The 26,512-nt window shown below is 45.2% G+C and overlaps 1 protein-coding gene across 1 annotated transcript in view; it reads right to left on the bottom strand.

Moving 5' to 3' along the window:
* Positions 1–504: 504 nt before the first annotated feature.
* Positions 505–26,512, bottom strand: part of TBX15 (T-box transcription factor 15) — a 104,971-nt gene continuing 78,963 nt past the window's right edge. Inside the window, exons 7-8 of the mRNA XM_080802779.1 lie at positions 16,611–16,708; positions 505–4,520 (exon numbers count right to left, since the gene is read on the bottom strand). Coding sequence (XP_080658905.1) covers positions 3,736–4,520; positions 16,611–16,708 — 883 coding nt within the window. The 3' untranslated portion in view covers positions 505–3,735. The remainder of the gene's footprint in view (positions 4,521–16,610; positions 16,709–26,512) is intronic.

Below are 26,512 nucleotides of genomic sequence, written 5' to 3'. Positions count from 1 at the left end.
TAATCTTTGTTCATTTGGGCCCATTAATTTGGAGTGAGTGATAATTCATCCGTGCAACCATCTTGCACTATCCTTGAAAAATGGGCTTGGCCAACAAATTCAGCAGTAAAAATGACTATGTATTGAGAATCTGTACTGGGCCACAAACTTTCCAAGGATGCAAAGAGGAACAAAACAGACTTTTGTCCAGAAACATGAGTAAGGGTGGAATAGCTTTCTAATAGCTCTTTATATGTACTCAGTGTGCCAATCATAAAGAATTTTCACCATTCCATTAAAAAGAATTGAGTACAGCATATTCTTGAAAATTTTTATCCAGTTTGTTAAAAGAAATATTTTTATTACTTTACCATTTATAAAGACACATGCCATAATTGAGATGTAATTGACTTGGAGTGTTCTAATTAATCCAAATTACAGAAATTTTCTGTACTTAACACTCATAAATGATTATCAAAATTCTTACTCTGTTCAATGAAAATACGGAAATTTCTTTTTTTTTTAAAGATTTTATTTATTTACTTGACAGACAAAGATCACAAGGCAGAGATGGAGTCAGAGAGGGGGAAGGCAGGTTCCCCGCCGAGCAGAGAGCCAGATGCGGGTCTCGATCCCAGGACCCTGAGATCATGACCTGAGCCAGAGGCAGAGGCTTAACCCCCTGAGCCACCCAGGTGCCCCTAAAATATGGAAATTTCTGTGTAAAGTTTGCTCCCTGGCATATGATGATTATCTGTTACCTGAAACCTCAAACACTAACAGTGCATAATATTTGGTATACTGCTAAATCAGAAAGAAATAACTGTAACCTTTATATGTAGTTGTTTTCAGTCTGCCCTTATGAATCAAAGGTTGACTGCAAGATTTCCACATAAATGGTGCCTTTTTAAATCTTGAGACATGTCACACCTACAATCCATAGAGATTCTCATCAGCTATCACTCCAGGTCTTTCGGCAACCATGTAATAGCTGATGGAACTGTCCAGCCTTTCAGTCTTTGAAGTCATCTATAAAACCAATGCTATGATTAAAGTGTTTGCTCCCCCAAACCAAGCTCCATTTCCGGTAAATGAGTGTGGTAGTGGACAACTTGACCCCCCAAATCAAGCCCAGGTGAAATGGGTCAGTGGGCTCCCAGTGTCATTGTCTAGGGGGAAATAATCCAACCACTGGTCTTCCATTTGCAAAACAATACTTCCTACCCTGTCCATCCCCCAGTGGTTACTGTGAGGATCAAATGAGAAAATACTGGGGGGGGGGGGGGGACGGGGAGAATATGAGAAAGTGCTTCTAAGTGGAACAGCCTGAGGCGCTTTGTTGGTCTCTTCTAAGTTGTCATTTGGTAAGGGCGATTCAAAAATCCCTCCCTCCCGGGGCTGTGGAGGCGCTTTTAAAGTGGGGCCGGGTGGGGGAGGGGTGGGGGGGTGTAAGTGTATGATCAAACAGCCTCAGACCCGAACTCACCTCACTGCCTCAGGACGAAACTTCTTTCCTGATTGTCCAAGTGCCCAACGGGATCGCGGGGGGCAGGGGGGGTGCTCAGGCAGCACAGACCCAGAGCTCCAAAGGCCCGCTCAATCACTTGCTACACGAGGGCCTGCGTCCCATACTTTTTTTTTTAAGCTTGTTTCCAGATCTCTGAAATGATGATCAAAATAACACCTATCTCACAGAATTATGGGGGAATGAGCTGAGATATGCATATAAAGAATGGTATCACATGCAGGGCACAGGGCCGGGATGAGGGTCGCTGTTGGACTGGCTGGATTCTGCAGCTGGCACGAAAGCAAACAGCCCCCTACAGTCAGACCTGGTTTCAAGTCCTCGCTCCCTCTCTGACCGGCTCTTCGATCCTGGAGGATCCACTCAACCTCACTGGAGTTTAGTCACTAGTCAAAATGAGGATGGAGAAATCTGCTTGAGGAGGTCTACATAAAGATCACGCCAAGCAGCAGAGACGAGAGTGCCATGCTCATTGTAAAGCACAACGCAAATGCATACACTGCTATTTACTTATTCCGTACAAACACGCCATAAGACAATTGCAAAGATTTTATTTAGCGGCTTTCTGTGCTTGGCACTTAGAAACAGAGTTCCGTGCATAAGGGCAAATTTTTAATACACCTTTACTTCATACATATTTTACAAACCCTTTTTATTGCCCCCTTTTTTAATATTCATAATATTGGATTCCCCACTAGGCACATAAATACATTTATCTACAACACCTCAAAACCAAAAATCTTAATAATATCTGTTATTATTTTACTTGGTATTATTTGCATTTCCACACCACTTAAAAAGTTTAGCTTGCACCAAACTTCACTTGTTTTCTTAACATTAAAGGATCTGAAAGGGAAGGGAAAGATGAAGGAAAAAACCCAAAACTTCAAAATGCAATAAACTATTTGAAAAAACTGGAGATCTAAGGGCAGGTGGAAGGATGGAGAAGACCCATCTGTAATTCCCTGGGACGCGCCCGGATTCCTCCTGCCGCAGGGGGCTATGAGGCAGGCGATCCAGGTCAGGTGTCTGGATCTGGCATGTGGAGGGCCAGGCCTCTTTATGTCACCTCTGCTCTTGGTATCATCTGTCAGGCTTATAACACCCTTCCTTCTTCATACTCCTTCCGGTCCCCCTCCCCTGCCAGGCTGCAGGCTCTGAAATTAGCACTGCCCACGCGGGGCACGCCTCCCTTCGGGAGAAGAGTGGTCAGAGCTGCAGGATCGAAGTGCATTCCTTGCCCCGGTCCCTGTCACCAGTGCCCCGACTCTGCATAATGTCCCAGAGAGGTTTACTCCTCGGTGATGCCATGATTCTTTCTAGAACCTGTAGGGGGGAAGAAGGGGGGACCAAACCAAAACCAATTTCCTCCATACATTACAACTCTCACCATTGCTCACACTTCCTCTCTCAGTCTTGCTTTCCGCCTCTCTCTCTTGCTCACTACTCCTTCTCTTCCTTTCTCCTTCGGCTGCTCTTACTCTCTTTTCACAGGCACCCCTGGGAACGTCAACGATAGCATGCCAAGTGAGGAGAGCCAAAGTTCAAAAGCAATCATTTTCAGGAAGCCAAGTCCAGTTGTAGTGCTGATGTCTGTCTACCCTCACGGACTGGAAGGGGCTCCAGGATACACGGTTTGTTCCAGGCTACAGGGCAGAAAGACTGACTGCCATTGCTGCCCCAGTCCATCTAGCGTTGTAGAGATGGATTCTTGGTGAAAGCCCCCACCTGGGGCCCCCTGCACAGAGTTCACACCCTTCCAAGTCAGTGTGCGTGTGTGTTGGTGAAGAGTTTGTGTGAATATATGTGTGTATGCATGCATGCACGTATGTATGTACGTATGTTTGTATGTATGCATGTACAGGTATGTCTGTATTCATGTCAGGGTAACTTTTCATGGCTGCTACATGCTAGCATCTCCCTTAACATTATTATAAAATGATTATTCAGTTTCTTCAAAGGCCACTCTGGAGTAGGCAATGCTTTATAAAACTAAGGTTTGGGAAGGCAGGAGAATGGCCACTGAGTCAGAGATGACTCCACTGCAAGTATTTCCTTCAGTGGCTTAAATGTCTTTTGTTATTCTTGGGTATGTGCTTTCTTCCTCCAGAAAAAAAAAAAAAAAAAACAGTTCCCATTTTTCAAAGGCTTCGGCTTCCAGAAAGGAAGATCTGCTCATGGAGATGCTGGGGCCCTGGCTGCAGTGGGCTCCCTGGTGTTCAGACTGGCCATTAAACCATGTGCACGGACATCTGGGAGGAGGAGCCTGGGACCGCCCCGTACTGCCGGCCGTCACAGGTGTTGGTCGCCTGCTGGTTATTGGGCGAAGGGCTGATCATGTGCATGCTGTGCTCCATCCCTGTGGGCAGGTACTGCCTCTCGCCAAAGGCCCCATTGGAAGGAGAAGAACAGAGTAAAGTGCTTTGAGAGGCGCTCAGTTTTTCTGGGCTTGCAGCTAGCCTGGGAGAAGTGGGGAAATTGTATCCATAGAGATTGTAAGGGTTGTGGAGGGAGAAGGCGTTGTAGGAGCTCTGCTGCATGTGGCTGCCCCCAAACATATGCGGTGACGAGGAGCTGGAGGCCGCATTGCCCGCCTGCATGACATACTGGAACTGGGAAGTGGGGAAGGACCCCAGCTGGCCGCCGTAGGCTTCCATCTTGCCATTGCTAGGCAACGAGGGAGGAGTCGGTATTCCTGAGATCAGGGATGGAGTCCTCTGAGGCATGAAGGTTTCTGAGGGCTGAGTGGCTGAAGCCGTGCCACTCTGGAGCCTGTTGTAGCCACTGTCACTCAGCCCTGGGTAGCTCTGCAAGGCTGCCATGTTGCTTCGGGCACATGGTGGATAATCGGAGAGGTTTAGATTGCACAGCTGGCTCTCTCGACAGCCCACATTGAAAGTGTTGGGGGCCAGATGAAATGTTGGAGGAGAACAGGATGGAGATAAAAGGTGAGAAGAAGCTGAAGGGGATGGTGTCCCTGTGCTGGAGGTGGTCGGGGATGTGCCTGTGCTGCCCCCTAAAAAATAAAAGGTGAATACCATTGAGCCAAAGGCCTTTTTAAAAATTAACATATACTATTTGTTTCAGGGGTACAGGTCTGTGAATCATCAGTCTTACACAAGTCATAACACTCACCATGGCACATAACCCTCCGCAATATCCATCACCCAGTCACCCTATCCCTATCACCCTATCCCTCCATCTCCCCAACAGCAACCCTCAGTTTGTTTCCTGAGATTAAGAGTCTCTTACGGTTTGCCTCCCTCCCCAGTCCCATCTTGTTTCATTTTTTCCCTCCCTGCCCCCCATGACGCCCCACCCTGCCTCTCCAATTCCTCATATCAGAGAGGTCATATGACAGTTGTCTTTCCCTGACTTGTTTCGCTCAGCATAATACCCTCTAGTTCCAACTACATCATTGCAAATGGCAAGCTTCCCCCCCCCTTTTTTTAAAAGATTTTATTTATTTACTTGATAGACAGAAATCACAAGTAGGCAGAGAGCCAGGGAGAGGGAGAAACAGGCTCACCACTGAGCAGAGAGCCCGATGCGGGGCTCGATCCCAGGACCCTGGGACCATGACCCCAGCCAAAGGCAGAGGCTTTAACCCATTGAGCCACCCAGGAGCCCCAAGCTTTCCCCTTGTTGATGGCTGCATAGTATTCCATTGTGTATATATACCACATCTTCTTTATCCATTCATCTGTTGACAGACATCTAGGTGCTTCCCATAGTTTGGCTATTGTGGACATTGCTGTTATAAACATTCGGGTGCATGTGCCCCTTCGGATCACTACATTTATATCTTTAGGGTAAATACCCAGTAGTGTGATTGCTAGGTTGTAGGGTAGCTCTATTTTCAACTTTTTGAGGAACCTCCATACTGTCTTCCAGAGTGAGTCAGAGGCCTTTTAAGAGGAGTCTGTGCAGGCCAGATGCAAGCCAGGCAGCAGGTGCCCTCAAATGCCCAAGATGGGCTGATTTTTATAGAACTGTCACTTTCTCTTAACTTGGCAGACTTAGGTCAAGTGATTCTACCTGTGCACAGGTACATGGGCATGGGCACACACACACACACAGTCCAAAAGAGGGGACACAAAAGAACACTAAACTCTTGTGTCTGTGTGTGTCCTCAAAGTCTTATTTAAAAGGAAAAGATAATCCCTCCAATACTGACTTTGCCATTTCTCATGAGCAAATTCGCTTTCCAGTAAGACCTCTGACAACTAACTTTAAAATCCACCAGTTCAGCTTCCCCGCATTGTGCATGGAAATGCATTAACTACATGTTGTCACCTGGGACTATTGCTGACCTTGCCATATTTAGTCCTCCAGCTAAAAACACAGCATACCAAATCTCAGGCTCTCACCCGGAAAGGAAATGGGGTACTGGGGCAAGGTGCCAAGTCAAGGTTGAGGCTTGGAAAGGCTGAGCAGGAGGCCCAGGTATTATGAGGAGGTGAGGTGTGGGACCAAAGTTCTGTCATATAAAAGATATTATGAGCACAACCAGAAGAGCTAGGTTAGCATAAAACAAAGCTAACCTGTAACTAAAGCATTATAATTCAGAGGCTCTGCTAATCTCCCTCTAGAAAAGCCTGTCCTGTGTGTCAGAGATTGGAACCAAGACTGTAAATGTAATTTGTGGATTTGGGATGTTTGTTAGGGCGAGTCCAGATAGGTCACAAAGTCAGGAGCCCTCCTTTCTCCCAGCCTGCCACACAAAACCCCCATGTGACCCTGAGCACATCCCTATCTTCTCTGGGTTTCTTTATCCAGAAGATGAGAAACTGAATCGGATTCAGTAGTTCCCAAGCTAAGAGAAGCCACGAGCTTTAAGTTCCTGATCCCATCTCAGACCAACTACATGAGAATCAAAGGATTCTGATGCACAGCCAGGGTTGAAAACCAGTGATACCAACCAAATTCCTTATTTCAAAGCACCCAGCAGAGTGATTCTTAAACTTTAAGCTGCATGAGAATCACATGAAAAGCTTGTTAAAACAGATCGCTGACTCTACCCCAGGGCTTCTGATTCTACAGGTCCCGGGCAGGGCCTGAGAATCTGCATTTCTGAGACTGATGCTGATGTCTGGACTGGAGACCACACTCGGGGTGAGCAGACCTCCAGGTCCCTTTCATCTCCTCAAGCTCCTGACACTGTATTTGACAGAGTTGCTCCTCGGACATGCGGATGTTAGAACTGGATTGGGGGCTGAAGCAGCAACAAAGGAAGGGCCAGTTCACCTCAACCTACTTACTTCACACGTGTTCTCAGATAGTTTCAGAAGGCAAAAATGACCCTTCCAAGCCTCTCCTTTCCCAGGGCTACGAAGCAACTGGGCAACAGCCCATCTTGCCCCCCCCCCATTGGCAGTTAAAGGCAGTGGTGAATGCTGGGGCTGCCGGACCTTTCATTTGAATTCCAGAATGGGAGGCTGCTCTGTCTTCCATATAGGAACTCTACCATGATGGAATTCCTCCTTTGGGGCAAGGTTGGGAGCTTCCTAGAGTTGTGAGAGCCCTGATTCCCCCAAGGAGCATGGTGCCCCTAGCTCATCCACAACTCTTGTGAGGATTCTTAGAACCTGAGCTGCTATAGAAGGGTAAAGGACATTTTAAGTGTAAAGGAGCAGGAATAAGGTTTTTAATCAGTGAGAGAAATGTGCAGAAAACCAGCAGGCATCTGGAAATACTGGGATCCAGAGAAACCATCCACAGTGTGTCAGGGAGGAGGGTCCAGATGTGCAAACCGAGGGGCAGATAACCTCAAAGAGAAACCTAAATTTCATTTTTAGCCTCAGCCTACACCCACAAATATGGTAGTGGTATTGACTAGGGAAGTTCAAATTTAGCTCATTAATAGTTTCTTCAGAGTTGAGTTTCTACAAAACCCAACTAATATCATCTCTTCCTTGGTCAAAAAATTTCCCCCAATGAACTTCCAAAATAGAAGAATAAACAATTGCTGATTTTAGAATCATTTCAGGAAATTCTCCATCCTGTTTCTTCTTTATGCCTTAAATTCCTTTAAGAGAGGTAAGAAGATTTTTATTCCACAAAGTGAGGTAAGGCAATATCATATATACCAAGGCGAGAAGTAAACCAGACTAATTCTAGGTCCACTGGCCTCCCTTCAGCTCATGACCACAGGCAATGTGGGCTGCCTCTTCCTTCTCTTCATCTGTGACAGAGGGTCTCGAACTGACAGGCTTCTGTTTCTGTCCTCAGAATTCTATTGGCACCTGAGGATTAAATTTATGCTACAACGTAAATGACCAATAGCAAGGACTTTTCAAGGAACCATTTTGATGTAAAGGAGTTTGGGAAGGGGACAGCTGAGAAGCATGAGGAAGGACATCTCCTACTTCTTGTTTTTGGACCCCTGAGTGACCTGCCTCCAGGGCCTTATGGGAAACTCAGAGATTCCTGCTCTGCAAGTGGCACTCTACACATTTTCCTCCTCTTCTACCCTAAACGCTATGAGCTTCAGGGAAATAAGTTCAATGGCACAAATGGAGAAACTCGACTCCAGCTGTAAAGAGATTTGTGTTTTATGGGACATGTATCTGGTCTCCACTCTTTGAAAGTCCAACCTTGCTCTCCCCCAGATCTGGTGTTTATGCCGTCCCCGAAGAGACTGCCCGTTCAGCACAATGCACTGTCCTGCTCTAGGGATACTCCATCAGCTCCGGCCCTGGCCTCGCTGCAGGAAGGCAAAATGGAGCAGATGACTTTTTACAACTCTAAATGGTTTTCTCAGATGGCCCAAGATGGAACGAATGGTACTGATTTAAGGCCGCAATTGGTTTCACTACAGAAAAATAAGAAGAGAACTATTAACAAGTTACAGGGATTTCTGCTGAGCAGATGAGAGAGGTACATGCTAAAAAGTGTGTAGTCAGCTTGCTTTTGGCTTTTAAATGACACTCCCTGGAAATGAGACTTGGTGGCCTGCTGCGTTTCAGGGGGTGGGAGCCCCCACATGAACTAGCGTTTGAAGAAACGCTGCTATGCACTTAAGAGTACTCAGTACAAATAATAGCTCTTTTTCATAGTCCACATAGAAAGAGCAGACTATGGTACACATTTTGCAGAGAAGCAAGCCAACATACTGAGAAGTCGTTACTCTCTTACCTCGCAGACTAGCGGCCGCTGTATAAGATGGGGAGAACCAGCCAAGGGCTAAATAAAGCCTCAGGAGGTAGGCAGTCCTCCCTGTGCATCTCAACACCGGGCTGCCTTGAGGCCTCACATCACAGAAGAGCTAGGGTAGAGTGGGAGGCCTGAGCACACTTCTGCCAAGGGGTCAGAGCTGCCTCTCACAGGAAAAGCCTACCTCCCTTTCCTGCATAACAGTCTCACCTCATCCCCTCCCGGACGCTGTAAGAGTCTGGACTGAGACCTTATTTAATAGAGGAGCATGGACTACAGAGTTTTGGATTGCCCGGCCCTCTTACTGAGTATGGCATCTTGTGAGTGAGCCTCTCTATGGAAGTGAAATTTTGAGTGTCTCCCTCTGTAGGGATATTTCGAGAAACAGATGAAATAACATATAATAAAAAGTGCACATAGGCATTAAGTATTTGTCAAGGTTCAGCACATTGTAAATATTGTTTCCTCTTCTCTGCCCTTCTGTAAGTGAAGAAGGAGGGAGGGAAGGAGAAAGGAATCTTAGGACATTCGGGTTCCAACTCTCAAGTGTTGGCTCCTATCCATGGAGCTGAGCCTCTTGGCCTCTCTGCACACTGGTGAGCCTATGTCACAGCTAGGTGCCCGGATGTAACAGGCTGCCTTCATGGCTGTGAATGATGGAGCACTGGGCCCTTAACCACTATGGGCCCATTAAGCCAATCTTCCCAAAAGCTAAACCACCTCTGTTTCCTCTCTGGACTATCTTTCCCTCTCCCCTCACCCCCTCCCAGAATGGAAATTTGATGCCCCATGTCTATCTCTTCTCAGACCAAGCAAGTGTAATTGAACACAGATAGGTAGGTTGGTGTCTTTCCCACTGTCCTCAGAGGTCTTAAACCGCTTCTGAGAGGTGACGAAAATGCAATGCCCAAGTAGCTGAAAAGTCTCTGGTATTCCAAGACCAATCCCCCACCCGTCCCTCCTCCCTGCATCCTGTTTTACCCATGGACCCAAGCGAGGAAGTGCTCATCGAAATTCATCCTTAACATTAGCCTGTTCCAATATTTAAGGCTCAGGGCCAAACTAACCAAAAAGAATACATGTTTAGCAGTGCTTCCATACGAGGACAATAACCTAGAATATACTTGTATACCATGAAGACAAGTTAAATGTGACCATGAAAATCCTGAATACCAAACCTGCTGACTTTTGCATCTTTAAATCGATCACTTCCAGATTGTAACATGGAGGCTTCCACATACAGTTTCCTTTGGGGATTATTTTGTTGTGCTTTATTCCCCCCAACCCCCAATCTGAAAAACAGTAAAAACAATACCCCATCTGGGCTAGCAAAGAATAAATTTCCTTGTGATTACTTGGTTCCATCAGCCTGACTCTTCTCTCCTATCACTCAGTGGCATGTGTCCCTGAAGAATGGACACGGTGGAGTCACCGTGGCCCTGAGCAGCCTTCTTTGAGGCTTGCAAACAGGTAAAAGGTAAAATGTCAACACCCTATGGACTCATCGGAGGAATAAACCCAGAGGCCATGAAATAAATGGTCATGATCCCAGCCCTGTCCATCCCTACTAAGGAATTACCCTTCGTTGAAATGAGTACCCTTCTTAAAATGCAGATGCATAACACTACAGTGCTAATGAGATTTTGTGGTTTCGATCTTAGAAAGACTCCCAATGCATCCTTCTCCATAAAGTTTAAAGCTATGCATGGATCTGAACCTCTTCCTTTTAAAATAGCTTTTAATATATTCACCCAATTCTCATATTTCACATAGGTCCTCTGGGTTCTGGGTCTCTGTGCTTCCTGCATGGCCCTGTCTCACACCTGTGACACTGCCCCAGGTGGACTGGCCCCATCTTTTCCCCTTCCATTAATTGGGTTGTTTTTTCTGCTACTTGTTTTACTGCCTTCCCTGTGTTGTATACACATCGGTTGTGATTGCCATTTAGAGCTGATCTGCCTCTTTCCTGGCCACACTACCCAGCTTCCCACTGAGAAACCCCCTCCCCCCCTCAGCCCTTGCCCCCCATCTCTGAGGAAGGCAGGTGACTAAGGACTGGATGGTCCAAGCATCATATTCCCCGGCCCCCACCACAGTAATTGGTTCAGAGGTGACACAGTTAGAGTCAGTGAGACTCAGTGAGATTTTGCTAGAAACCTTAAGAAGGGCATGTGACCTTTACCATCAGATTTAAACTTAAGAAGATGGAGGTCTAGGGCTGCTGGCAGCTATGTTACCACAATGGCAGGGATTGGGGGTTGCTGAGAATGAAGTCAAGTGGGAGTCTGGAGCAGGGTGGTGCAAGGGAGATTAGAGATGTGGGTGGGTTCGAGAACTTGGTGACTGTTGGTTATGGTGGGTAGGGGAGGGAAGGAAACACCTCGATGGTGAGTGGATAGCAGTGTCCTTCCTCCAGGAGAGGGCGCCAAGTCTGTGAGGTAAATCAGACTCAATTTTGGACACACTGAGCATAAGGGACTTTGGGACAACATAGGATATGTCACCAATAACTTTTAGTGGACTCAACTGAGATGCCCTCAGTTGGGGGCATCTGAGCATCTCAACTGGGGGCATCTGAGCTGCTCATGGGCATCATTCCTGATCTCAGTGATAAATGAGATCTGCATTAAGTGGCAATCTCTGAATTGTTCGGCGATCCACAGGAGTTCAAAGCCACGCTGTCCACTGAACTGTCCTCCTTTCTCTACTTTTTACTGGTATGAATTCTCAGGATCTAATCCCTTTCAAGGACCAACCTTGTAATCGTAATTTGTAATTATTACAAATCAAACTGATGAAATGCCTAACACTGACAGAGACGCTCAACATCCTTTTAACTGCCTGACAGATATAAAAAGCCCCAACAGTGTTAAAATCCCTCTGTTTTGTCTGCTACCAGTTGAGGAGAAGGGAGGGTTTCTGTAAATGACAGGTCCCCTTACTTCCACATATGAAGATGTTCTACCAGCTCTGGTGTCACTGGTCCACGATGGTTCCTTATAAACAACAGTTGTCAGACCCCACGGAGAAGGAGGGCACTCACAGAGGCTCCCTCAGTTGGGGCCAAACAAATAGCTCCACAGTAAACATCAAAAGAACAACAGGACTGCCCTTGGCCATAACTAGCCTGAGATTTCTTTTTTCTTCTCTATCTGTGTTGCCTCAGTCGACATCCCCCAAGCCACTTCCATGGTTGGTTCATTTTGGCCCCACCACTAGCCGTGTTTGGGCAGAAGCCGCTCCGGAAATGTAATCCCTAGCTTCAGACTCTCCCAACGTATGAACTCCCTGGCAGATTCCCAGGGAAGATGTCTGAAGGTAAGACCAGACATCTGACTTGATGAAAATAGAATACTGACCTATTTAGAGTTAACGTTCAAGTTGCTAACAAGAAAAGAAGAGTAAACTAAAAAAAAAAAAAAAAATGTTGCCATGAATTAAAGCTCTAGTGAGTAAGAATGAAGAAAGGAAAGTGGTGGAAAGGCAAGGGCTCCATCGAGATGGAGAGCCACCTGGGAATCCTCAACTCACTTCTGCCACCACTTAGCGGCAAACATGCAAGTAGACTGCTCTGTACCTTGGTTTCTTTTTGTGTAAAAGGCTGAGGAGGATGAATCCCATGCATTCTTTTCCATAGGAGAAAACAACTATACAGAATACCTGTTCAGTATCTTTTTTAAAATAGAAAGTTCTGGGGTTTTGCAAAATGGTGGCTAATTCAACTAAGGGGTTTTCCTTTGAAATTTTATCAAAAACGGGTCTTTGTGAGAGAGACACAAAAATGACCACAAGGACGGGATGAAAAAAGCAGCCTCCTAATCTCACTCAGACAGAAGAGTGGGCCCAGCCTCCAGCAGCAGCAGCAACAGGAGCACAAAACTGGCTCGGGTCCGCGGATCTGACATCCCAGATAGTCATCTGTCTGAAGGGATGAGGTTATGTGGACGTTGGGTGAGGCAATCATCATGTGGAACTTAAGTTTGGCGCCAATGCTGCCAATACTCACTTCGCCATAAGGGAACTGCTACAAAACTCCGTCTGCCACTGAAGTTGCCACTACAAGTTCAACACTCTCTACTTCTTCTAAGACACAAAACAGTTCAACACAGATGACTCTGTCTCTTTTCTTCATTTTATGAGTGATACTGTCCAGAGTTACTGGAACTCTTAGTTCTTAAGGGAAGAGGGACTGGATGTTGTTTCTTTTACGTCCTTTGTTAACGTCAAGAAACCAAGCCACATATTTCTTAATAATGAGAATCTGGATCAAGTTCAGTGTATAGTTCAAAAATGTATTCCAATTAAACAATTTAATAGAATTTTGGCTTCTCCTTTAGCCCCATCCTACTACCATATGTATCCAATAATTCCAAGTTCATCCCCCACCACTAATAAAAAATGGAGTCACTAAATAAGTGTGACATTTTGCTTTGAAATTTCAGTTTCTCCAATCAACAAAATGAAAAGGCAGCCTATGGAATGGGAGAAGATACTTGCAAATGACATATCTGATAAAGGGTTAGTATCCAAAATTCATAAAGAACTTACCAAACTCAATACCCAAAAAATAAATAATCCAGTTAAGAAATCGGCAGAAGACATGAACAGACACTTTTCCAAAGAAGACATCCAGATAGCTGACAAACACATGAAAAGATGCTCAACATCACTCATCATCAGGGAAATACAAATCAAAACCATGATGAGATACCACCTCACACCTGTCTGAATGGCTAACATCAACGACATAAGAAACAACAGGTGTCGGCAAGGATGCAGAGAAAGGGGAGCCCTCCTGCACTTTTGATGGGAATGCAAACTGGTGAAGCCACTCTGGAAAACAGTATGGAGGTTCCTCAAAATATTAAAAATAGAACCATCCTATGACCCAGCAATTGCACTACTAGGCATTTACCCAAAGGATACAAAAATACAGATTTGAAGACATACAGCCTCCCCAATGTTTATAGCAGCATTATCCACAATAGCCAAATTATGGAGAGAGCCCAAATGTCTATCGACTGATGAATGGATAAAGAAGACATGGTGTATATAAACAATGGACTATTAGTCAACCATCAAAAAAATAAAATCTTGCCATTTGCAATGACGTGGATGGAGCTAGAGAGTATTATACTAAGTGAAATAACTCAGTCAGAGAAAGACAAATACCATTGATCTCACTCATACGTGGAATTTAAGAAAGAAAACAGAGAAAGACAAATACCATATGATCTCACTCATACGTGGAATTTAAGAAAGAAAACAGATGAACACATGGAAAGGAGGAAAAGGAAAAAAGGGAAACAAACCATAAGAAACTCTTACCAGTAGAGAATAAGCTGAGGGTTGATGGAGGGGGGTTGGTGGGGGATGGGCTAGGTGGGTGATGAGCATTAAGGAGGGCACTTGTTGTGATAAGCACTGGGTGTTGTACGTTAAGTGGTGTATCACTGAATTCCACTCCAGAAACCAATACTGTACTGTATGATCACTAATTAAAATTTAAATTTAAAAAAAATTAAAAATAGGGGTGCCTGGGTGGTTCAGTCAGTTAAGCATCTGCCTTCAGCTCAGATCATGATCCCAGGGTCCTAGGATCAAGCCCCTCATTAGGATCCTCTCTCAACAGGAAGTCTGCTTCTCCCTGTCCTTCTCTCTCTCTGCCCCTCCCCTGGCTCATGCTCTCTCTAAATAAATAAACAAATAAGTAAATAAATAAATAAATAAATATTGTCTTTTAAAAAATTAAAAATTAAAATAAAAAAAATAAAAAAATACAAGAAAAGAAATAAAAAATCTTAAAAAGAAAGAAAGCTCAGATTCTCTTAAACCACAATTTTCCAAGGGTCAACACCTGCCCAACCACCCCACAGGCTGGTGAAATGCAGACTGTCAACCCCAATCATCACTCCACATCCTTATCCACACAACATTCCAGGTGGTTGTGTTCCAGGCCAGTGTATCAGTGAGCCTGCCCACCTGAGCCACGGTGCCACCAAGCGACCTCCTTTCCTTAGGTCCTTCCAGGCTGCCAGGCCCTGTGACAGTTCTCAAGGGTACAGCAGTGAACATAATGTCACCACCAATGCCTGCTCTCAGGAACTGGCCATATCCCTGCCAGCCTTCTCACACCAGCCTCCATGATACAAATTCTCGCTTAGCCAGTTTGGACAGTCAATGAGTAAAGCAAGGGCAGAGAAACAAGAAGCCACCTCAGAAATACACCAGATCAAGTAAGTGTCTTTGCGTGGAAATGACCCATTTTCATTTATGAAGCATGTTTATATAAATGACCTCAATGAAAAGTTACCCTTCTTTGGCAGGTGAGGAAACAGACTTCCTAAAATTAACTTGCCCAAGGTTATAGAAGGAGTCGTGGCCATCAAAGATGAAGGCCCAGATCTCCCAACTGTCGTAACACCTCTGCCTCTCAGGGCCCATGAGGGCCTTAGAGCAAGAGCAGCACCCTGAATATGTCAGTACATGCTTCTCTCACAGAATTATGAGGAGAAAGTTGCTTCATGCGGAAAGCTTCCTTTTCTCCTCCATTTAAAACAAAATAAAACAAAAAACGGATGGAAATTCTGCATTACTTGTCTCATCAGATCCCTATGATGAGGTTTATGCTTTAAATAGTTAATCATCAGAAAGGCAGTATCTCTCATCCCTGAGGGAACTTCCTCTCAGGTATCCATGAACAGGGACACGAGGGGGTGGTGATGGTGATGATGATGATGGTGATGATGATGATTGCTAGCACATATTGAGGGTCTACTCTGTTTTAAATGTACCGTCTCATTTAATCCTCACAAGAATTCTACTATATTTTCCCATTCTGCAGATGAGAAAACTAAGTGTCAGAAAGAATGGGGAACTTGGCCAAGGTCACAAAGCTAGGAAGGAGTGGGGATGAGAGTCTCACCCAAGGGGTCTGCCCCCAACTCCTATCCTTTTAATCACCTTCTTCATCTTAAAACCTGAGAGACTTCAATAATTTAGGTTACAAAACCTAATTTAGCGCACAAACTGCTAGAAGCTCCTCTGGGAGAGGAATGTAATATAATCTTTAAGTCCTAGTTCTTCCAGTCCTAGAAAGGTTTCCCATATGACAGAGCCACAATTTCAAAACTTAGGGTTCCATTAATGGCAGCCCTGTGACAGAACAGAGTAAGCTCTGTAATTCTGACTGATGTCACTTTGGGGTGGGAGGAGGTTAGAGAGAGAGAGTCATAAAGTGTCTGACACTCTAGGAAGCTTCCTGAGGTGAAGCTGTCCTGCCCTGGGAAGAGCCACTGACTGAGGAAAAGAGTTGAGGTCAGCCCACGAGCCATCTTTGCTAAAGTCACTGGCTTCCCAACCTGAGCTACCAGAGAAGGGAGAAACTGGAGGAAAAACACAGAACAGTCCAAGGCAAAAGTTCACCCAGCACATCAACTTGAGACAGGTCTCGTGCCTTTCCAGGTGTGCAGCAGAAAAGGAGGGAGCATAAGTTGCAAGTTTCAGATGGGCTTGCAGCGATCTCCTCCTCACTGTCAGATCTAAGCAGTTCATTCCTATCGTTTGGACTGAGCTTTTTCTCCTCTACAAAATCAGAATAAGGAAACTGATAAGGCTGCAATGAGGCATATACATGAAATTATTATTAAATATCTCTTTGAATACCAAGGGCTATATGAACACTTAGGCATAGAAATAATCATTTCACCCCCATTGTAAACATGAACATAACCTTGCTTTTCAGAAAAGGGAGAGAACCCTGCATCTGGAGCTGGCTTCTTTGCACAAGTGGTTATGCTTTGGTTATTTACAAAGCTACCAAGTACTCTTCATTCAAGAAGAACTGGTGTGACCCATGGCTTGGCTTGGGCCTAGATGTGCTGTATTCAGTTCTGCTCCCACTCTCTCCCCAGCACTATCACTAAGAAGAGGCCATGGCCTCGGGCCTTACCTTGCTGCTTTTGCATGGTGGTGAAATCCTCAAAGGTGAGTGTGCGCACGGGGGGTCTCCAGAACGCGTAAGTCTCCATGATGGCTTCCAGTCCGGTTCTGCAGAGAGAAAAGCCAACAAAGGAAGTTGTAAATCATGCCAAGAAATGCACTGACTTTTTAAAGATCCTGCAGTAGTTTGCCTGACAGGTGGTATGTACATAGGCAGTGAAAGACTTCACCCCCCCACCCCCCGGGGAAATTAGTCTAGAAGAGCACAAGGAAGAGATGACAATGAAATGCATAATGAAGAAGAAATTAACCCAATTCAGATTATGTGCAAGCAAGTCCTAACTAGGATGGAATTTTGCTTGGAGCTTTCTTCAAAGGAGGTCCGGTCTTCATGGAAAAAAAACAATTGTTAAAGGTCAAGGTCACTAATACCATCATGACCAGAGCTGAGCCCAGAGAGGCACTGACGGTTTCTCAAGCACAGGACGATGTTTCATCATTACCGCAGTGCACGGACACAGGCTGCCCCGAGTCACCCCTACCAGTCAGTATGTGGAGTCCACAGAACCATCAAATCACTTAAATGAACAGAGACAAGCAGGGTAATAGCAACAAAAGGAGAAGCAAGCAAGCATACACACTTGAGTTTCTGTCTCAATGAAAAATTCCCACCTGAAGGCAAAGAAAGGGTTTGGTCCCAGAAATTATACCTCAGGGAAAAGGGCCAATATATTTCTGCAAATACTGATCTGTGTTCTATAAAATCTAATAATCAAGCTGGTCTTTGAGGGTCACATACTTGAGACCATCAGACCTCAGGAAACATCCAGTATTTTCCAAATATATTAAGCCTTCTGTTTCATTGATACTGCAGGTTCCATTAATTAAAATATGCACACACTGCCTACTTTACCCTTCAATAAATTCTCTATCATATATATGAGGTGCTGATGGACATCCCTTCAACATAACTATCCAAGTTATCTTGGTCATATACTTGCTGATATCCGATATTCTCAAAAAAGTATTGGTTGGGTTTTGTTTAAAGCTCTGAAATTTTAACTTCATTAAAGCTTCTTATTACTGACTTTTCTTTAAAACTAACTGCTTCACTTCCATCTAAGTGGAGGGAGCGGAAGTACAGGGACAATGGACAAGGAAGGTGGAAAAGAGTAGGTAGCACTGTCCTTTCACTGCAAAGTTTCTAGAAGGTAACAGGGCATCCCTTCCTGCAAAAGACAAATGTTCCCTCTTGAGATGAAACTTATGCTGCCTGTCTTCCTCCCTAGGCAATACATTTCCAGGGTTCTCTTCAGTCCTACAGACCAAGAATAAAGTGAGAAGCTTTATTTTTAAGTGAGAACAAATATCCTGTCCTTATAAATGACTAGAAGATCCCTGGAGGTTCTTCTCAGATGAGCTGCTGATACACTGATTGGCTCTTCGTGTTGGAAAATTTCCTCTCTGAACAGGCTTTACTTGCACAGTTAACTTTCTAAAGTCTTCCCTGGAATCTTGGAGGCTTTAAATACACCAATGTTGGCAAATCAAACTCTGTATTTTTAGAAGAGGTTGAGAAGAGAGGGTGTTGCATGGTGTTTATTAGCTGTTAATCTGTTAAAAGTAGGAATAGAAGACATGTCCACACAGTCACCTACATTAATGCTGAATACAGTACATGGAACTATTTATGGAGAGAAAGAGTCCAAGCAATTAGGGAGTTTAGAATAATAAGAGGATAGGCAGATAAAGCCATGCTGAGCTTTGATGATTGTAAGAAAGAGACAGGCCAGGCATGGATCTCACTGCCTTGTTCTGGAATGTTGGCCACCCACCAGAACATCTTAGGATTCCCTTTAATGGCATGGGAGGCTCACTGCAAATGGTAAGGTCTTTGTTGTTCCACCTCCTATCTCATTCTTCCCAGGAGCATTTACCAATGAGGGACAAAACATTAGCTCAAGGACGAAGAACAGTCCCTTCTCATTTCACTAGAAAGTGACAGATGACTGTGAAGAAACAATCACACACCGATATACCACCCATATCATATTTATTCAAGAAATAGAAAAACTTTGATTTCATTTTCATAATAGGCAAAAAGCTGTGGCAAAGTTATTCATAATTTTATTTAGGCCATCAACATGATATAGGATAGTGACCATTTACCCATCCGTCCAAATCTAAAGTCCAACTGAAAGACTGAATTGTAGACTCAGAGATTTAAAAATTGGGAAAGTTCTTCGGTATTACCTACTTCCAATTCCTGGGATGCAATCTTGAATGGTTAGCCAGCCTCTGCTGGGGTACTTCCCAAGGAAAACATTCAGTTTTCTAATAGATGTTAGAAAGTTCTTTCTGATCTTGGACTGAAATCTCTGACAAAACTTGTACTCTCTGGTTCCATTACCAGTAAGTAAATGGTGACAAGTGCCAGACACTTTCCACATCCTCATCAGGAAGACTTTCCTTAGCAGTTAAGAATGTAATGTACAAGGTATCACATATGGACACAGCTACGCTCCCTCCAGTCCAGAGCTCTGTCAGAAGGTTCATTTTGGTGGTGGAGTTGTGGGGGAGGGGCTGTGGGTACTGAAAAATAATGACTGAGATCACCCATTCCTCACCACGCTTTGCTGTAGATCCATCTCTCATAGATTTATCCCAGATACTTCCTGAATCTACTTACATATCCAAAGCATATCTCTTTTAGGAAAATTAATCCTATTTCTTCACTCTATGCCACATCTTATTTGTCCTCAAACTCCATTAAGCTTCATCAGATAGATGTGATTGTTAGAAAGCACTAGTGCTAGATATCAGGATTTGGTGATGTGAGGTGGCAAGATAAGAATTAGATAATCCAGCTTCCTTCCTCACTTGTGTGTCTACTTTGGATCCCGTTTCTCTGTGTCCCAGTGCTTAGGGTGACGACTATTGCACGGTCAGATCTCAATTTGTATGCACTGATGAATAAGCAAAGGAGTCAATTTTCACCCTCTGTCTTTTTTTTTTTAAGATTTTATTTATTTATTTGACAGATAAAGATCGCAAGTAGGCAGAGAGGCAGGCAGAGAGAGAGGAGGAAGCAGGCTCCCCGCTAAGCAGAGAGCCCGATGTGGGGCTCGATCCCAGAACCCTGGGATCATGACCTGAGCCGAAGGCAGAGGCTTTAACCCACTGAGCCACCCAGGCGCCCCTCACCCTATGTCTTACTACTGCACCATTATCTCATGAATTTTAGCCAGCCTAAAACTTAGAAAAACAACTTGATGTAAAATCAAGACTGTGCAGACAAAAGGAATCTTTTTAGTACTGGAGACTTGGGAATTGTTCCTATAGCTGCTTGTGCCTTTCTTGACTCAGGTCTCAGAGGGGTTTCAGTTTTCCTTTGGTTTCTTCTGTTGCGGTCATGGAATTTCTGACCTACAACAGTTTGAGTCCCCCTCTCAGGGACCAGTCATTTCTATCCTCATATTCTCTTATAAGAGTCTCTGCCAACTACCCATTAACATCTTGAGCCACTTGGATGTCTATTCAAAGTTTATCATGAGGAATACATTGCTTACTTATTCATCATCATTCTACCCTAGCTTTGTAAAATTTTATCATAAGGTTCTTAAAAGTGAATTCATTGTCTAAAACAGATTTTTAAAAAGCAGGCTTAGGTAACCTCACGTCATTAACGTGTTCCACATGGTGGGCCTCTCCAGGTCTGTTGCACACCAGAGACCCAATGTCTGAGGTTTCCAATCAGAGATGATCATATTGGCAAGTGTCTCCCCTCTTGCTTACTTTTCCCTGTTTGCTCCAGTGACAACAGAGGCCATATCCAAACCCTCTTTGTTCAGTCCTTTGGCTGAAATCACCCCTCTGATTTCCAAGCCTCTTCTCTGTAGACTTTTCAGTCTGCTCACTGGCCAAACCAACAGAACGTGCTGAAGAGGAGGGAGACAAGGAAGGAGAGGAAACAAGCCAAAGATCTCTTTTGCAAACTGATGATGCCTCAAGATGAACTGATTTGGAAAAACAGCCAGACTATAAGAATTATTCTTCCAAACTTCTCATTTAAAAAAAAAAAGTTCAGCAAATATTTGATGATAATAACAACAATTATGACTATCTTCATGAACCTATTAGACAGCACTCTGCTGCATACTTTGTGTTTTATTTGTGTTGCGATGATAGAGGGTTGCTTTTTATGTTTCTTCTATTTATTTTCTCCGTAGTTCTGACTTTTAACTCTTCCCCAAGCTGTTGGCCAGTGATTCTGGTAACAAAAGGAACTTTGATGAGGCCATTGGTCATCTGTCAACAGAAGACAGTCAAGGGCTACAGAGAAGGGGTTTTGAAATCATAAAGAAGTCTTTCAGCCAGTAAATGTGCTAGGTCCAAGAGATACAGAGACAAAAAAGACATAGGGTCTTTACCCCAATTCAGGAGTGTTCTGTTCAATACAAAGAGAACATCATGTAAATGACTGATCACATAACAGTGTGATGAATGTTACACCGAAGATACATGGAAGAGACCACGGAGCACTGAGCAAGAAGTACTTCCTCCACCTGGAAAGTTCCAGAAATGCTCCCTAAAGACCAGTTATTTCAGCTGAGTATTAAAGGGTACTCGGCAGTTTTCCACGCAGACAAGAGGCAGAAAGAACTTTCCCAGAAGAGTTCACAGTACATACAAACACGTGGGGGTATGGAAGAGAAGGCACGTTCTGGGAACTGAAAATAGTTCAGGGCAGCCGCAGCTCCAGGTGCAAGATGAGATGGTGGGGTGGATACCAGAGATATTTATTGGGGCCTGGATTTTATCCCATGGGCAGTCCTGTACCTCTGCTCTTCTTTCTTTTCTCTTCCTGTTCCAGCACTTGAAAAGACACAGAACCAGAATATACTGTTCTTTCAGATCTAATTACTATACCTCAACTTCCTAATCCTTTTTCTTAGACCTTTCATCTACCGAGGTGAGGTCAACCCTTCCACATCTTTCTTCTCCCCTGGATCTGGAATTGGCTCCTACAGATTGGTGGTCCAGGAATAATCTAAAAGACCTCCCAACAGAGGTCTACAAATTGTGGGGGAAGGGGGAGCCATCATTCAAAACTTGGCTTTAGATGGTGCAGTAAGTACATCTACATGATGAATTGGCTGTCACAGTGGTCTGGAAGAACAGGTGTCCAATAGACAGATGCTTGGGGCTGAGTAGAAATTGTTCCTCACCCAGTGATTCCCAACTTGGGAACCCTGTCCCCACAGGGAGTCTGAACAGGAAGCAATGGCAGCCCCTAAGGAGTTTTCATTGCCTCGAGAAAAATCGCTGACAGCACAATGCAGGCTAAGAGATTAAGTTTCTTCACGTTTGACTGGAGTGGTCTGACTTGAATTGGGAAATATGAAATCGCACAAGGGGCAGATGAGCTTAGTGGTGAAGAAGATCAGGAGCTCCAGAGATGGACTGCCTGGGTTCACAGTGCCATCCTGCTGATCCCCCGTGTAATCTCGGCCAGCCCGTATCACCATCTTATGCCCAAGTCTCCCTGCCTCTAAAACAGAGATAATACTGCTCCCTCCTAATTGTTATAATAAATGCAGATTGACTAAAGATAAAATATGTCAAAGAGGAAAAAAACATCATGAAAGCTGGAGGACCACTGCTCTACCCCCAAGCAAAAGAAATGCCACCACCGGCTGCTCAGGCTCTGACCTGTAGCAGGAGAAAACATTCTTACTTCCCAGGAATCCAAACCTGGGTCGGCCCTCTGGCTCCAGACTGAACGTGGAGGGACCCTCATATTACCCAATTCCGTGTCTCATGCTCTCCTCAGAGAACCAAAAACGTGTCCCTTTGGCCCCGGTAGGCCTCATTATCTTGCAGATACTTCAAGCTCCAATCTGTTAGCCATTAAAAAGACGTCACTCTGTTAGATGACACCATCCCTGGGCAAGTGCCATAGATAATAAAACAACTGCCAACTTCTCCCTGGCAAACTCACACAGCCAAGAGGACAATGGTGGAAAAGGTTCGTGACGGAGGAGGAAGAAGAAATAACAAGACAGAGAAAAATGTCAAGTACTGGCTGGAAGACCGTAAGCCAGGGGACGTGATAAACAGCCACGGCCTAGAAGGAGAGGGGGAATCTAGCAGGAAGGCTATCACCGGAGTCTAGGACAAGGCCAGCTAACTTGAGCTGTAGATGCCATGGTTCCTGAGAGGGAGCCTGGCACGCGGATGACTTACTTTTGCTGCGCTCAATGGCCCCCGTGCCAGAGATAACACAAGAGTAAGCAAAACCTACAGGGGTTAGTAGGATTCCTGGGAACGAGCAAGGATGAGATTGGCTGGAAAAATAAAGGCAGTGACCCGAGGGAGAACAAATAAAAACATAAAAATTGAAAGTGAGGGAGACCCTTGGAAGTCGTGCTGGTTTGAAAGAAGGCAGGGGGTCCGCTCCCTGGCTCTCGGCTTGCTACATGAGGCTTCAGGAGCAATGCGGACCCGGACAGGGGTGAGGGCAGGGCTGTCTGATGACTGGCAAGCTGTGCCTCGCTGAGGGAGAGGGACATCACCCTCTGGATGCTGCCATTGGCTGGACTGGCAAATTGTGAAGGCTAGCATCTCACCCTACTCAGTTTTACCATCCCTAAAATCGGAAACACTCTAACAATACCAGTCAGCTCGGAGACAAAAAAGGGACAACCTGGGCTGTGGATACCGTGTGAATGCTTATTACTACTATTATTATTGAACACTTGGGATTTGAATTCCTAGAAATAAACACACAAGGTTGAAATGTATGAAATTGCTGATATTTCACCTCTTGGGCCCACAAATGTAGTAATTTCATATGTTCAGCTTAGTAGGTAGGTAAGGGGGTGGACAAGATTTGAGACACTTGGTTCTAACAGAGAACCCTTCTAACAGACTTTAACTGAGACCCACACTGCACACTTCTTCCCCAGCTCACCAAGAAAAACGGTTTCTTTCAGATCTAAGCACAGATGACCTGACCCTGGGGTTGGGATCTAGCTGACTCTCCCTCTTCCTTCCTTCTCACTTCCATTAACTGGAGGCACTCTGATTCCATGCAGAGTTTTGAGAGAAGGAGCTGCGCCTCGATAGGGTTTCCTGTCTGTGTCCAAGGAAGTGGATCTTCACTCTATGAACATGGCCTTGGCACAGCAGCCGTTTAAGAGGGGGTCGCAGGAAAATCCTCTCCTCCCAAAGATTTTCCTCCCCATCAGTGGAGATGCCTTCCTTTGGGTTAAGTATCATCCTCCTTCAGCATCGTCCTCCAACAAGCAAATCTATTCCCGTAATGCAGTTAATGGCTCCATTTTTAGATCCCTCTCTCCCACACCATGTAAAGGGATACTAGGTACCAAGGAGGTCTGCCGCCAGCCACGTTCCCAGCAAACAGCAGGGCTGGCAGAGAATTAGCTCACACATTGCCTCCTGCAGGCCCTCTTGTTTTCTCAGTGACAGGCAACCTATTAAAGCCAGTTTCCATGTGAACCAGCCACTCCATGATACAGGGCCTGACACTGGCTCCTTACTGTCAGCTCCGAAGTGCTGGGATCTGAGTCATGGTTAAGCCTCCGAGGGTGGACTCCATTGAGAAAAAGATCCCCTACTAGAGAGTTGTATCAGTTCCCTAAACTGCAGAAGAGCCACTCTACCGGGGCCTGTTGTGGAACCAACAGCAGTGGCTTTTAGGGCGCCACACTAGCTCGGAGTATCTGGAGGAAACCATGTCACATGGGACAATCCCCCTTGCAATTGCCTTAAAAGCAATGGAGTCTGGGAGTTAGGGTAAGGCCAAGACCAAAGACAAGATGAAGGGTACAGAGAGAACCCAGAGTCATGCACTCCATGGCACTCTTTTAAAACAAGTTCATAAAACCTTTACTCCCCAGACAGATCATAATTTTAATCCTCTCCTTTTTATGTATGTGTTTGCTTTGGAGAAGTCCCTGGGAATTATATAAAATTTCCCAAGCCGACTTGAGCCTTCTGTAAAATCTTGGCAGCCACTCCCAACAGAGACAAGGCTTTCACATTAGATGCGGACAGAGAGACCCACAGTGTCTTCTTTCCTTCTGCTCCTCTGGCTATCCCTTTACAGTGCACAGTCTTTGCGGTTGTGATGCTCCCTCTAGCTGAGCACAGTGTGCTCACCAAGCATGCACACAGAGGAACCTCCTGAGGCTGCTTCTTGACCATGGGACTCAATGCAAACACTCCTGCTTCTCTTCAGCTCCATGACCTTTGTCTTCTCTTTGGAATGTGCTGCCCGCTGGGGTGTCCATCCATAAAGATATAATTTCCCTTTCCGTTCACCACTGAGCGACCTTTCTCGACTAAACCTCACTCTGTTTGGGCTCAGCCTCTGGGACCCCTTCTTTCCTGAAGCTCCCAGACTCTGAAACTTGCTGGGAGTCCTCCTTTTCTCCAGATAGTATAAACACATCCCCACTGTTCAGACACGGCTCTGCTGGCCTCAAGGGTGTGCATGTCTACTCTAGGACAGGCTAAATCAGTGTCTACAGCATCAGTCCCTCCCAGATTTGAATCAGAATTGCCCTTAGTCTTCAAACTAAGCCGATTTATAGATTCACTCTTTCTTCCCTTTTTAGTTGGTGTCTAAAACTAGTTACCTGCTGTTGCCACACCTAATTCGCTGTTGGTCGGGGTAAGGTTTTCTCACTCCCAAGTTCCCGGTTTTTAATTTCTCTGTCATTCATCAACTCTGTTTGCTGTTTTGTAACTAAGGAAACAATTATCATTTTACTCTGTGTACCTGGCACTGTAGGAAATAATCTAAGACTAGAAACCTAAAAAGGGTACAGTCCCAGTTTTCAAGGAACGTACATTCTAGCAGCAGGCAGAGCCCAGGAACACAGATCCCAAGACATCAATTCATCAAGTTGAGGGGATCTGTTTTCCCTAGGAATAGCAAGGGGCTACTGTCTCCTCCGGGAAGGAGAAATGTCCCAGAGGTCACTTTGGATATTGCGCCCTGGGGCTAGGCCTGCTGATGGGTAAACATGTATGGCTCTACCCAAAGCCAGAATTGCGCCACATGATTTCCGAGAAATCTAGAAGGAGGGACAATTTGGAATTAAACACAATTGCCCTTCCATTGCAGAGACAATCAGTCCCTGGAAGCAACATCTGACAACGTCTCCATCCAAAAGGGCCAGCTGTCTCCCACTCCTCCCCTCAACATGAACACACACTTCTGGTAGAGACATCTAATCAGGGACACAATTACACAGGAAGGCAAAGCAACCACTCCCTAAGTGCGGTCTGAAGAGTGGTGACCTCCTTACACTGAAGTGTGTGAATGGCACTTCCTAAGGAAGCAGGGAGGGCTGTGAGAAGCTCTGGGAACAGTGACACCACAGGGCCGACACTGTGGACTCACTAGGGATTCTGTGGGGGTTCTGAAAGGCCCAATGAATGTCACCTCCTGTCCTCATCTGAACTCAGAATAAAGTCCAAGAAGGATGTAGGAGCCCGAAGCCACAGAGACCGAAATACCAGTTTCGTTGCTGATAAAGGTGTGTGGACACTATGGCATAGATATGGAAGCTGAATGAGTGGGTCAGGACTCCCCTGAAGCAAGCCAGCCCCCCAGAACAGCAGGCCTCCTCTGCTGAACTTGCCACACAGGGCAAGAGCCTAGAATGTACGCTTTGTGCAGGAAAGCAGGACCTCAAGAGTTCCTTCTCCCAGACTCAGCAATCAGAGGGGTCACTCTGGTGCCCGGTGAGGGAATGGAGAAAGCGAGAGGGCTAGAAGCCAGGAGTATTCTCCACAGATATCTCTTTCCATGGAAATAAGGATCTTCAGCCCAGCTCCCTCGAGTTCTTCTCTTTGCCCAGGGCACTGCTGTTGCCCGCC

Source organism: Martes martes (genome assembly GCF_963455335.1).
Source record: "Martes martes genome assembly, chromosome: 4".
In the NCBI taxonomy this organism is placed as follows: Eukaryota; Metazoa; Chordata; class Mammalia; order Carnivora; family Mustelidae; genus Martes; species Martes martes.
This window is presented reverse-complemented; position numbering and strand designations above follow the sequence as displayed.